Genomic DNA, 14,680 nt, shown 5'->3' with positions numbered 1-14,680 from the left:
GCGCGCCGACCTCCCATTGGCTCCCGGGGAGGTCACAGCCTCGCCCCGCCCCCCGACCCGCTTGATATGGGAATGTACTGGCGCCAGTCCGCATCACAGTCCTAACGGCCACATCTCATTAAGGACCGTGCGCGTCTCACTCAGTGCTGCCACACCGGATCAGCACACTTTAGACTCCGTGGCGTGTCTGGGGATCTGTGCGCTTGTTTGTTTGTTTGCTGTCAGCTGATCGCGAGAGAGAGGCGGACATTTCAACAGGTATATTCGGAGCTGGGAAAACGTTTTTATGGACTATATTATATTGGAATGCAGTGGACACTGTCTGAGGCAACTGTGTGTCTACTAGGCTGTCTTTTTTAATTTTGTTTACTTTGGTCAGGTATTATTATTGGAAAGGCCTTCTTCGACAGAGCTATATGATTGAATGAAAACATCCCAAGGACACGTTTATTTTTTTTAAATGGAGTAAACAGGCGCTGGACCTGCAGCGACATTGCATTGATTTATTTTGTAACACATTTTATTTATTTTTGTTTTTCGTGTCATTGCAGGGATTTCTTCGCTTTCTCATCAGAGGACATTTCTGGACAGTAAAAATTGGGGGAATCCCGCGTCCAAAAAAAATTGACATTCTTTTTTTTGGGACGCTTAATAATAATAATAACAACAATAATAGCATAAACAAAACGATTCAAGACGAAAATACGGAGACTCCGTACGGAGACAGCTTCGCCATGGAGGTCGCGGCCGCCGACCAGTCCCGGTGGATGGCGCACCACCACGCCGTGCTGAACGGCCAGCACCACGGGGACACGCACCACCACGGCCCGCTGGGTCACAACTACATGGAGCCCATGGCGCCCCTGTTGCCCCAGGACGAGGTGGACATGTTCCTCAACCACCTCAACCAGGACTCGCAGGGGAACCCCTACTACGCCAACTCCCGGGCGCGGGTCACGTACAGCCAAGCACACGGTAAGACAGATAAGATGAGTTGAATGTGTGTGTGTGACAACAATAATATTATTTTATTCTGCATGCGATGCCCAGGCAGCGAGGGACAATCTGACACTGATGATATAATTCAAGCGTATGATATTTCTACCATATCTATTTGAAAGCCTTTTCATGGCGAGATAAACAACAACAAACAACAACAAGCTATTATTTGCGTGTGTGTGGTTTAGTGTAACGTGCGATTGGATATCAACTCTCTGCCTGCTATAGTGTTTCAGACAGTCAGACTGATCTATCTATTCTATCTATGCTGACTGTCTGCGATGCAAGAAAATCATAGAAGGGAATTTCTAGCAAATGACAGAGAGAGGAAAGGGAAGTATGTCATTTAACCCGCTCTCCTTTGGGGCAGGGGTTCTGGACAGGGGAGAGAGAGAGAGAGAGAGAGAGGCACTTCCCGCCCGGATACAAAATAAAAACCCTCAAATTTACTAATAACAATCTCTAGTCCGACATCTATACGGCAGATGAGCAGATATAGCAGCAGCGCATAGAGTGAGAGCGGTTTTATTGTCCACTTTTTTAAGGCCTTGATCTCATATATTTTCGTTGTTGTACATCCTGTACATGGACTATATGCTACTTTTATAGGATATGAGAAAGAAGAATATTTTATACTATTATTATTATTATTATAGTACCTACTACGTTAATTAATCAATTGGATATTCTAATTAAGACGTTTAATCTTCGTATCTTCACAGCTGATAATACTCCAATGTCGGACTTGAGTTTTGGATATTCAACAGGTGAGGAGGAGAGTTAGCCTGCTTGCTCGCAACTTGCTGGATTTGTGCGAAAACTAAAACTAAAAAAATATATATAGGCTAAAAACACCGATCGCTTTTTGTGCTTTCCAGCTCGCCTCGCCGGGAACCAGGTCTGCCGGCCTCACCTCATCCACAGCCCGGGCATCCCGTGGCTGGACCCCGGCAAGGCGGCCCTGTCCGCCCACCACCACAACGCCTGGGCGGTCAGCCACTTCAGCAAGCCCGGCCTGCACCCCGCGAGCTCCGGCTACCCGTGCAACGGCACCTCCGGCGCGGCGCCGTCCTCGCTCACGCCGTCCTCCCACTCCAGCCCGCACCTCTACAGTTTCCCCCCGACGCCCCCGAAGGACGTGTCCCCGGACCCGGGCCCCACGTCGCCCAACTCCACGTCGTCGCGGATCATGCAGGACGAGAAGGACTCGATCAAGGCCTACCAAGTCGGGGGACCGGCGCTGACGGACCACGGCATGAAGATGGAGAGCTGCAGCCCGCTCCGCAGCAGCCTCGCCTCGATGAACGCCCAGACGCCGGCCACGCACCACCCGATCCCCACCTACCCGAGCTATCTCCACGCGCCGCACGAGTACAGCAGCAGCGTCTTCCACCCGGGCAGCCCGCTCGGAGGCTTCGCGTCGAGCTTCACGCCCAAGTGCAAAAGCAAAGCCCGGTCGTCTTCAGGTGAGCCCAGAGTTCCACATCTCATGTATTTTATTAGCTAAAAGATTGCAGGCTATATACTCTTAAAATGTGAATATAGGCCTATACAGGCCTAGCGTTTATACGGAATGTACGCACTTCATTTGAAACATTTAATTGGTACAAAATATATTATGCAACAAAAAAAAGGACCCTGTGATATTTTATTTCGTAAAAATGTTGAACTCGACCGTGTTTTATTTATACAGCCTGAAATGGGTGATTTATAGCTTACTTTCCATATCAGGTTAAATATGGTGCCTGCGGCTCTCTCTCTCTGGTCTACCAAACTATTATCTTTATCCCATCTTTACCCACAACACACACTCACTTCAACGGTCACTTGTGAGAGGAATTCAAGGACTAAATCAGGGTCAACCATCCACTGATTTGACATCGTTCATGGGGAGCAGTTTGAACACGAGTGAACTTTTTTTTAAATATATAACTATAGGCTAACTATAGGAAAAGTGTCTTTGTGGATAATTCTATTTGTTCTTCTGGACCAATTTAATTCCTACAACACATGTTAGTATAGCCTATATGCTATATGTTTAGGCACATGTTTAGCCCATTACCACGACGTTTAAAATGGATGCTGATGATTCGTGCCTCACTCCTCGACTTGTTTTTCCTACACGTAGCCTTTATTGGGGGGCTTTAGATTTAGAAAACGCAGGAGTCACGACCGACGCGCTGGCTCCTGCAGCCCATATCCTGTATACCTCAGAGTGAACAAATCACGACCTCCTCACCCCCCCCCCCCCCAATATACTAAACAAAGGCCCTTCGGGACGGGACGGCTCGTCACAGACGGCCAGAGGCCTGCTGTTTGTGTGTTTAAGCCTGGCCTTGGCGGCCTCAGAGAGCAGGGAGAATGGCGTTGGGGGAATCAGGTCCATCCATGGTGGCTCGCCTTCTACTAAGATAAATATAACAAAAGTGTGGCTTATAGTGTATATATACACCATTTCTATAGGTTTAAATGGATCAATTATACGGATTGTATAGAGTGAGTGATAGAGGAAATCCTTGCTATATACAGACCATGTCATTTTCTCAATAATAATTCCTATATTATTCCTATTGCATATGAAAGCAGATATTTGAAACACAGCTCAGACCATGCATGGGGGCATTTCTGTGTATATATTTTTTCCTAGCAGTGTTAACCTTTTTAAACAACCGTTTTGTGACACTTTTGATAGAGTTCACCTTATTGTGGAAGGTTTTGACATGGAGGACACATGGCAGTGGTGACAGATCACTCAGTGTATAACTGTCTAATTATGAATATAGCCTTCTCATTATTCCAATGGCATTCTTTTATATAGCCGCTCATGCTGTTTGTGTGTGTGTGTGTGTGTGTGTGTGTGTGTGTGTGTGTGTGTGTGTGTGTGTGTGTGTGTGTGTGTGTGTGTGTGTGTGTGTGTGTGTGTGTGTGTGTGTGTGTGTGTGTGTGTGTGTGTGTGTAAGTGAATGCTAGCTATTGTAAGAGAAATGTTACACAGTGACATTTAAAAGAAGCCGGCTTGAATCACCAACACCAACATATTGGCCACGCACTCGCAGGCCATTAAAACGAGGCTCTTATCTCTCAGAGCTGAACGTTGAGCCACGCTAACACAGTGATTGACTGTTGTATTAAATGCCACTATGACATTTTAGCTGTCAGCACATACCTTACAGCAGTGCGGCTTCCTGTTGAACTAACCTCAAAACCAAATCTCCCTGCTCACCTATACTGCCCCCGTTCTCTGACCAAAAGACAGAGAGAAAGGCGGTGGCCTGGCCTGTGTGTCTCCTGTCCTCCACAAACCCAAACCCAGCTCCCTTTCTCTCCCTCACCTCACCTAACCATCTTCTATATGCGCTGTATACTCATTTCCCACATTTTGACCTGAGATCAGATTCTAAAAATGTCTTCTACATCCTGACAGTTTTCTGAAAAAGCTATGTTTCTATGTCAGTCGTTCTTCGATTCTTCAAAAATAGCAGACCTACAAGCTCGTAGCGCGCCACTCGGTGGCGCGCTACGAGCTTGTAGATCTGCTATTTTTCAACAGCTAAAGCATAACATAATGCTAACACCAAAAGGGGTTCCCGCCCAGAATGGGTTAAAACATTGCGCAATGCTGGGTGCTCCCTTGAGGTGCTAATGATCTTGCATATAGTTATACTTCTACATAGCTGGACTTGTGAAATAGTGAAGGGAGGTTACTTACAGCACTGTATTATAAGGGCTGCGGCACATACTTCAAAAGGAGCCCGCCATGCTATTGTTCAGCCCCAGATTCCATTTGTGAGTCAGGGTGGGACTGTGGGTGTCTCCTGACATTATAATAGGAATAATGAGATGATGCTCCAGGGAGAGAGAGAGAGAGAGCATAAGGGACACTTCATGAATTAAAACCAATTCGTTTAGAGCCGCAGCCCGGCTGAACTGGAGTCAAACCTGCTTGGGAGAGACAGGAGAGAGAGGAGAGCGTGTTAGGAATACCTCCTGGTTTTCATGCAGCTTTATAATGCTAACATGCAGGGTGAAAAGGACAACAATGGAGCTGCAAGTCTGGTCAGCCTGGTCGCACTGCCTGGCTGGCTGGTGGCGTCCATTTGAAAGCTATATTTATTGATATTTGGTATATATAGCCGGGAGAATTGCATGCTTATATACCTTTTTCATCGGAGGACGGCAACAACATTGCCCCGGCATATTTAATACCACCAACAACAACACACACAAACACACACACACACACACACACACACACACACTTATGTTTCCTCTGGTGGTGTGTGTGTGTGTGTGTGTGTGTGTGTGTGTGTGTGTGTGTGTGTGTGTGTGTGTGTGTGTGTGTGTGTGTGTGTGTGTGTGTGTGTGTGTGTGTGTGTGTGGCGCGCCCACTATATACGCTGATGAATAATGCAGGCCTGATTTGATGGCATGTCTCCTTCATCCCGTCGGACACCTCTGGACACGTTTCTGGCACGTCTCGTGGTCTCCGCGCCGTAGATCGGTTTACACGGAGGTGTCCGTGTCCACGCGGTCCCAATAACCGCCAACCAGAGAGACGGGCGTATATATATAGACGTGTGGTGGTGGTGGGCCCGGGCCAACACCAACGCACCTGTGCTTCTGATATAGACGTGGTCGTGCGGGCGTTCTAGAACGAGCGACGACTTCATATTACAGCGTTAATGAAAAGGGCCGGTCGCTTTTTTCCGACACGCCGATCACGGTTGGGTTGCCAGGTTCAGCCGGACAGCTGCTGCACGCGTTGTGTTGTTCTGATCATGCATGTTGGCTCCGCCTCCTTTGCAGGGTGGTTGAAATGTTTAATTATATAAATCTCCCTTCTTCTTCCCCCCCCTTCCTGACCCCCTATACTCAGAGGGTCGCGAATGTGTTAACTGCGGCGCCACCTCGACCCCCCTGTGGCGGCGGGACGGCACGGGCCACTACCTGTGCAACGCCTGCGGACTGTACCACAAGATGAACGGGCAGAACCGGCCGCTCATCAAGCCCAAACGCAGACTGGTGAGTCCCAACTACAAGTGCTCCCTCCTCCCCCCCCCCCCCCTCCACCCCCACCATGCCCTTTCACATCTGAGAGAGAGAGAGAGAGAGAGAGAGAGAGAGAGAGGGCCATACCAAGTGATGTGAAGCACAAAGCTAGTCGCCGTGGCCAGAGGAACAATTCCAGGAAAGTTATATTTTCCCTATGATCTTCCTGGAATTGTTTGCGCCTCTCACCCCCCCCACCCCCCTGGCGACCCCCCTCCCCCCTCCCCTCCACGGCCCGTTACAATACTGCTACTATTGCCATTGTTCCCGCTATCATTATTGCCTCTATATTCTGATACTGTTACTGATACCGATGCCCGTGTGTTCTGGTAGCGCCCTGCATGCCACGGGGGAGAGCGTTGCAAATGGCGTCTTATTTATTTGGGGTCTTAAATTACCCCAGGATGTGAGTGAGTGACGGACGCTGTTGTTGTCCCTTTATGGGGCGCGTGGATCACCTTAAGGAAAAGGCCTTTCTGATTACTGATTACATCATCAGGTTGTTGATTGAGGCGCCACATGTGGTTTTATAGGCTCAAGGAAAGAACATTTTAGAAGGTGTGTTCTTTGGTTGTTTTTGGAGTGACCCCACGCATGCAGAGCTGTTCATAATTGCTGCATTCCCACCTAAGAGTTGCGGCTGTTTAAAAAAAAAAATCATATATGATTATTTATTTATTTAACCTGAACAAAAATAGTCTTGTGTATAGTATTTCCTTATAAATTGGTATAGCTGTGGAATATAATATAATAAAATTGGTTAAATCAAATTAGTATCTCAATTATGAAACCACGGCTGACTATAATATTCACTCATAATACTAATACTAACTATGTATGTGTTATATAATGTGCTATTTAAAAAGAAAATCACTAATTTCTCAACTAAGTGAGTTTTAGAGTCACAATTTTATGCTATTGGTAAACCAATGGCCACCACCAATAATTGCCACCAAGAAAAATAATATAGGGGGGGGGGGGGGGGTATCACTATCCCGCCCTGCATATAGCCTATACTATTTTAGTAAATTTTGCAAACCAATTTCAGTTTTAATTTCAGTATGTGAAGTAAAAATGACTGTGATTTTTCAGCCATTGCAGACCCAGGTTAAAAGATATAGCCAATAATAATTATAAAGTGATTGAATGTAGCCTATTTCCCTCTGCATCATTGTGATGACCATCTGCAGCTCAAGAGGTGATTATATTTTGGCAGAAATGTCGGATGCAGGGAATCTGATGGGGAGGCAAAAACCTTTATGCATGTTCTTCCTTGACTCTGTAGCCTACTGCCCATATTATAGCCCCACAATAGCCCAACATGTTTCCATGAGTCGGCCGGTGGCCGGTGGATGGACGGCGGTGGCCGAGGAGGACATAATATTATAGCCCCACATGTTTCCATGAGTCGGTCGGCGGTGGCCGAGGAGGACATAATATTATAGCCCCACATGTTTCCATGAGTCGGCCGGTGGCCGCTGGATGGACGGCGGTGGCCGAGGAGGACATAATATTATAGCCCCACATGTTTCCATGAGTCGGCCGGTGGCCGCTGGACTGGTCGGTGGCGGCCGAGGAGGACAAGCATTTTTTCGGCTCAAGTGTTTTCAGTGTTCTGTTCAAAGGGCACCCAGTTGTTTCCTATCCGGATATCTGCCTGGCCCTGATAAGGAAGCCAGGCTGCCGGGTGTTTCCGCCTTCAACATTTCGTGCGTGCGTGCGTGCGTGTGTGTGTGTGTGTGTCCCACTAGGCAGGGCCAGGCCTTAACATACTGTAAAAGCGATTATCACAACACTGTATGGACCCGTGTGTGTGTGTGTGTGTGTGTGTGTGTGTGTGTGTGTGTGTGTGTGTGTGTGTGTGTGTGTGTGTGTGTGTGTGTGTAGAACGCGCACGACTCACGAGGAGGGCGCGGGGAGGGAGGGAGGGAGGGGAGGGGGTGATGGCGCGGTTAGGGATTTGGAAAAATAAATGGATTTATGTTCGTCGCCTTGTTTTGTCATGCTCTCGCTGCTCGGCGGGGCAGTGGCACCATCTTTATGCGCTGGAATGTGTTTTTGGTTTTGTGTTTGTTGTCTTGTCTTCATGTCTTTATTATTATGATATTATTTGCATAGTATAAATAAAGGCCTATATAGTCGGGCTTTGTGTTCTCGTCAAGGTTATTAGGCTCTTCCATGCAGCGCGCAGTGATGCACCTGAAATTAATTACAAATATAAAAGCATGTTGCAGTGCTGCTTACATTGCGTGCGTGCGTGGTGGGCCTGGGGCTTGTATAGTGCATGTAGAAGCTAATGTTTCTTATTATGTGTGAAGAATTGATCCGTAATGGACACAAAGGCGCATTTTGCCCAGACAGGACAGAACGCACTACTGTGGCCTTTTACGCATCGCATTGGGGTGGATATAATTCCCTGGATGCTGGTCGGACCTGTATTGTATATTAATTAATATAGACAATCAAGACTTTACTCCCCATTTTACATTTATTCTAAATGAATGAAATGTGACTTATTGACATGGCTTAGAGACGGAATGAAACGGGTCGTTTTTTGTCCATCCAAGGTACAATTATGTGTAGCCTGTCCCACAATCCACGATGAAGATTATCGCGCAAATTGGAAAATGTGATCTGTGACTTCAAGTGGGGCTGGCTGGCTATAAATTCCACTATTAAAGCGCAATTAATTCAATCGAGACTTTTAAATAATTTCATCAGTCTAACTGGCGCTCGCTTTGATGTCGTAATGTAGGCTTCAGTTCAGTGCTGCATGCGGTCAAAGTTTAAATATCCGCCGATGCTTTATTTCACTAATAGCGGAGGCCTGGTCCCCCCCCCCTTCACCCCCTCCTCCCTCCATCCCCCAACTCCTGAAAAAGACGCTAGTCTCCAAGCGATCCCTAGAATTTATTTTTATTAGGCCTATAATGGCGTCAGTCTCGTAAAAAAAAACATAGATATGAAACGTCTGCGCCATATTAAATAACAACTAAATGGTCACGGTGTTCAGTATCAGAATGAAATCGTATTTGTGTCAAGTTGACTGTCCGGTCCGACCTCCTCTCTCTCTCTCTCTCTCCTCTCTCTCTCTCCATATCGAAATTAATAGGCATGTGAATGGCTTTTAGCCTATATTCACCGGGCCATATATATGCATGTGCAGCTCTCTCAATTTCAATTCAGTGGAGCTTTATTGGCATGAGAAAACATAAGCAAAAGTGGAACAAAAGTTACAAAACAATCAAGATACAACAATGTATAGGAATAAAGATAAAGGCAAACAAATTGTGTATTGTATATATGGAACATATAGCCTCAAATTGCAACTTCTTAAACTATAAACTTTATTATATGGAACATAACATACATACATAAAAAACCTAACTTTGCTACTATACAGGGAAAACATGCACACATAATTATGTTAATTCTTCTAGCACTCTTTATTCTATCTCTCTGTTTGCTGTGCTGGCTGTGTTCTTTTTTTCTTTTTTTAATATTATGCTATGCCGCTGCATTGTCTGTATAAGGAAGCCAAACAAAAATACAAGTTTTATACACAATTGTAACAATAACCCATTCAGACCTGAGGTCGATTCTACAAATGTCTTCTAAATCCTGACAGTTTTCTGAAAAATCCTATGTTTGTGTGTCAGCGGTTTTCAAACTTGTTCATGTCAAGGAGCCCACTATATGTAATTGGCCCAATCTCAAAATATGTAGTTCCAGGGGACCCAGAAGCAAAGATTTGAGTTAAAAAAAAACGTTCGCTCTGAAATAATATATATATATTCAAAGATTTGCACCATGCACATTTTCAAGATTTTTCAAAAAATAGCAGACCTACAAGTTCATAGCTATATGAGCTTGTAGATCTGCTATTTTTCAACATCTAAAAGCACAACATAATGCTTAGTTAAAACACCAAAAGGGGTTCCCGGTCCGTCCAGAATGGGATAAAGTCCAACCTTGAACCTCAACGTGTTCTCAATGTCTCTCTCTCTCTCTCTGTCTCCTCCAGTCGGCTGCACGGCGAGCTGGCACCTGCTGCGCTAACTGTCAGACCACCACCACCACGCTTTGGAGACGCAACGGGAACGGAGACCCCGTGTGCAACGCCTGCGGCCTCTACTACAAACTGCACAATGTAAGTTATAGCTATAGGCCTATATACTCAGATTTGTATTTATTTATACTTAAAGTAAAAGTGCCACAATGTATAGAAATACTCTGCTATACAGGACTGTATATATAGGCTATTCAAAGTACGAGTTGAGTAAATTATAGTATATAGACCTATTGGCATATAAATGTCAGTACCAAAGTAAAAAAAAAACAGGTCACGACATTGCGTTGTGAGTGGAAAAAGAATAGGCTACAATATTTATGCGTATAGAGTTTAGAGTATATATCGTATATAGCCTATATATAAAAGTAAAAATGGAAATATAGTCAAGCAAATTAAATACTTGAGTAAATGTACTCGGTTACTGTCCCGGTGCACATTGATGTGCGGGGGGGGGGGGGGGGGGAGGGGAGGCGGGTGGGGCGGGTGGGGCGGGTGGGGCTGGTCAAGGGGGCGGACAGCTCGCATCGATTTAGGAGCAGCAAGACTGCAGACTGTGTGGACACAAAGCCCTCTCTGCTCACCCTGTCAACCAGAAACCCACCGGTGGGTTTTTTCACCCCCTTTTTATTAAACCATCTTGGTATCAATGGGGGGCGTTGCTCCCCGGAGAGGCGGGAGGGAGGTTTGGGGTCTGTCATTCAGCGTCTGTATAACGGCGTCGCTTACAACTGTGATGCTAACTTGTCTGAAACGGACAGGGTTCCTTTTTAGGCTGAATGGGGCTTCGGCGTGGCTTCCCAATCCCCATGTATTCATATCGGACCGATGGGGTTCAAAGGATCTTATAAAAAAAACGAGACAAAAGCCCACAGAATCGCTCGTGCCCTGCGTTTTAACGTGCCGATATATGTAAATCTGCTTTGCGACATTTATTGCCTTTTTTGATGGTGGTGTATTAGGACCAGATCAGTGGGTTTCAGCCCTTTTCATATCAAGGCCAATTTACTTATTTGGCTTTTGAGCCACGGACCACCGTTTGGTGCATGCAGGGATTTATAGCCTCTCAGACCCAAAACCTTTAATATTTTGTTATCGTTGGATAAGATGATGTCCACAATTCCATGCTGTACTGATGTTGGTACCATAGTTTGCCACAACCAAAGTTGATTAAAATAACAATTCTCTAATTGACTTATTTTCTATAGTAAATGAAGTAATGCAGATGTTTAACAATAATTTAGCTCTTGCGAAGCGTAAAATGTTGCACTCTCAATAGTTAAAGATCTATAAGGGTCCATTTGGTTACAAACTCTTCATCACTTATAGCTGGACTTAAATCCAGTTGACTGGAGTCCCTCAGGGGTATAGACGCCCTAAGGCCCCCTATATTCTTTCCCTTTAGTCTACATATCTTCGACGAAAATAGCAGATTCTACAATGCGTTCGATTTGCCGAAATGTATGATTTGCCAAAATGTATGATCACCCCCAGAACAGGGATGATCACCCCCAGAACAGGGATGCTATATAGGGTTCAATTGGTTAATAACAGGAACTTAGACATAACACCGTCATGTTATTTATGCGTCTGTACAAAGCAACGTACCGTCTCTCTCTAGTTCGTGCGGCGTGTCTCTAACAAACATATCTTCCTCTCGTTAACAGGTCAACCGACCCCTGACCATGAAGAAGGAGGGCATCCAGACACGCAACCGCAAGATGTCCAGCAAGTCCAAGCGGAGCAAGCGGGCGGGCGACGGCTTCGACGAGCTGTCCAAGTGCATGCACGACAAGTCCTCGCCCTTCGGCGGCGGCGGCGTGCCCGGCGGCCTGGGCAGCCACATGGCCCACATGGGCCACCTGACGTCCCCCTTCAGCCACTCGGGACACATGCTGCCCACCCCCACGCCCATCCACCCGTCCTACGCTCTCCCCCACCACCACCACCACCACTCTGGGCACCGCTCGCCGGTCTGGGCCGAACCCCACTGAACTTGAAGCAGCCTCAACCCACCCTCTCTCTCTCTCTCTCCCCTTACCTAACGCCCCCCACTGCGCCGGCCTCCCGTCCACAGAGCCCCCCTCGAACCCCCACCGGCCCATTTCTCCACCGACGCTACTTCAACGGTGAGTGAGTGAGCGGACTGGTTGACTCCATGTACAGCGGGGCTGAAAGATGAGGACTCTCAGTTGGACGCCATGTTTCGATGGCTGTGCTCGACAAGAAACCCCCTCGCTCACGGACAGGACAGAGCGGGACAGGACGGGACAGGGGGGGCGGCAGAGCGCAGTGCGTTGTTGTTACAGGACTCTGTTGAGAGCGAAACTGTAAGAAGGGAGTTGCTTAAAGAAAGAAAAGCCCAGCTTGTGGAGGACTGTGAGAGACTCGCAGCAGCAGCAGGAGGAATGGACGCTGTTCGTTTTTAGTTTTGCTTATTTTATTTTTTTACTATGTCACTTTGGTACCCGCCTCTTCTTGACGCCTGCAGCAGGAAATTCACGAGAGGTCCTTAATAGAACCACTTCTTCGTTTGTTCGCCTCCAGATTAAAACTCGTCACACACGTGTACGTATGCCGAGATGCGCGATGCCCACCTCTGGTCGGTCGGTCAGTCGGTCGGGCGGTCGGTCGGTCGGTCAGTCGGCAACAGAATGTTCAACAGAATGTTTCGGCGGGGCTACGTTTCAGAACCGGCCCCGATCTTTTGTGGCGACGTGCACCTCATAGTTGCGTTATTACCAGACAGACCCCCAGACTACATTACCCACAAACCACTGCTCCTTTCACATGCTGGATTGTACAACCCCCCACCAATGTTCACCTGTTTTTAATAATGGACTTTTCTGGAGAGAAAAAAAGACGCAAGTAAAAAAATAAATAAATAGAGTGTTTATAAACGCTTAATTGCTTATTATTGTTGTTATATTTGATGTAATAATTATTGCTACGATAATTTATTTTCACTCTTAAAGCTTGGGTCAAAGACACATGGAACCTGTTATAATGTTAATTTCATGGTTATTCTGTAAAGAAAAAAACACTGACCTTATCTTAGATGAAATGTTGTCCCTCAGCTGTACCTTTTTATTGTTTTTCCATCTCACAAAAATTAAAGGAAAATAAAGTTTAATATTAAATATGAAATTACGTGTCTGCCTCCGATGTTTAGTTTCTCCCCCCTCCCCCCCTCTTTAGTTAAATGTATGAGCACGCATACGCCTGGACGCGGCCACGCACGCACGCACGCACGCACGCACGCACGCACGCACGCACGCACGCACGCACGCACGCACGCACGCACGCACGCACGCACGCACGCACGCACGCACGCACGCACGCACACACACACACACACACACACACACACACACACCTTTTTTTTAACCCATTTTGACCTGAGATCAGATTCTAAAAATGTCTTCTACATCCTGACAGTTTTCTGAAAATGCTATGTTTCTATGTCAGTCGTTGTTCGATTTTTCAAAAATAGCAGACCTACAAGCTCGTAGCGCGCCACTCGGTGGTGCGCTATGAGCTTGTAGATCTGCTATTTTTTCATAATGCTAACACCAAAAGGGGTTCCCGCCCAAAATGGGTTAAAGGGGCATTCCACTCATTTTCAACATTTTACTATGTCATTAATGTACCTTAGAGCTGGTGTGTGGAAATAATAAAAAAGTTCCCCCATTCTGTGTTTCCTAGAACTAGAGGTCTGAAAAAAATCATTAACATGGTGAAACACATCTTGATGATGTCATCAAGATGCGTTTCACCATGTTAATGGTTTTTTTCATAATTACAGTTCTAGGAAACACAGAATGGGGGGACTTTTTTATTATTTCCACACAACAGCTCTAAGGTACATTAATGACATAGTAAAATGTTGAAAATGGGTGGTTTTCCCCTTTAAGTGAAGAGGTCCTTATAGTTAAATCATAAGTGATATCAGATGTATTAAAGCGCATGCATGCCGCGCTGTGATCCCTAAAGCGTGGTGAATGTAGTGGATCGGATCGGGCCCCGGCCCCTCCCCTATCTCTGGATGGGGCAGAGAGAAGGGCCCTTTGTGGAGCCGATGGAGGCCCCCAGGCTGGACCACTGTGTGTGTGTGGAGCCCAGACACTGTTGCCATGTTGGCTTAGTATTAAGCCACCGTTGGCTTGTTTGTGTTTTTTTCAGAGTTGCGGGAAAATAATGGCAAGTTGCGTTTCTTTGGGCTTGTTTTAAAAAAACCCGCTGTGGCTTCTATAACTATATTCTATAATTGCCCATAGGTTAAGGGGAGTGTGAATCACAAGGATGGACAGAATCTGGTCTGGTGTCTATATATTTATTAAGCCTTGGCTAAAGTAACCAAAACATTAATTATTATAGACCTACATAGTAATTATAATGATTTTTATTATGGATATATATGGCCATTGGGCTTGTTTTGGCTTGTTTCTATGTGAGATTTGGCTTATTTCTCTCGCAAGAGAGAAATAAGCCAAATCTTGTTGGTGGGTTGGCTATTTCTTTCATGAGACTTGGCAACACTGGACCCAGACAGGCAGGCTCCAA

At 46.1% G+C, this 14,680-nt stretch overlaps 1 protein-coding gene across 1 annotated transcript; it reads left to right on the top strand.

Moving 5' to 3' along the window:
* Nucleotides 1–556: 556 nt before the first annotated feature.
* On the top strand, nucleotides 557–13,257 carry LOC306927933 (GATA-binding factor 2-like). Its single transcript, XM_079507820.1, has 5 exons — nucleotides 557–975; nucleotides 1,878–2,465; nucleotides 5,876–6,021; nucleotides 10,073–10,198; nucleotides 11,785–13,257. The coding sequence occupies exons 1-5, from the start codon at nucleotides 735–737 to the stop codon at nucleotides 12,109–12,111; spliced, it is 1,428 nt and encodes a 475-aa protein (XP_079363946.1). The 5' UTR covers nucleotides 557–734; the 3' UTR covers nucleotides 12,112–13,257.
* The last annotated feature ends 1,423 nt before the right edge of the window (nucleotides 13,258–14,680 follow it).

The sequence above is a fragment of the Electrona antarctica genome (assembly GCF_951216825.1).
Source record: "Electrona antarctica genome assembly, chromosome: 8".
In the NCBI taxonomy this organism is placed as follows: Eukaryota; Metazoa; Chordata; class Actinopteri; order Myctophiformes; family Myctophidae; genus Electrona; species Electrona antarctica.
This window is presented reverse-complemented; position numbering and strand designations above follow the sequence as displayed.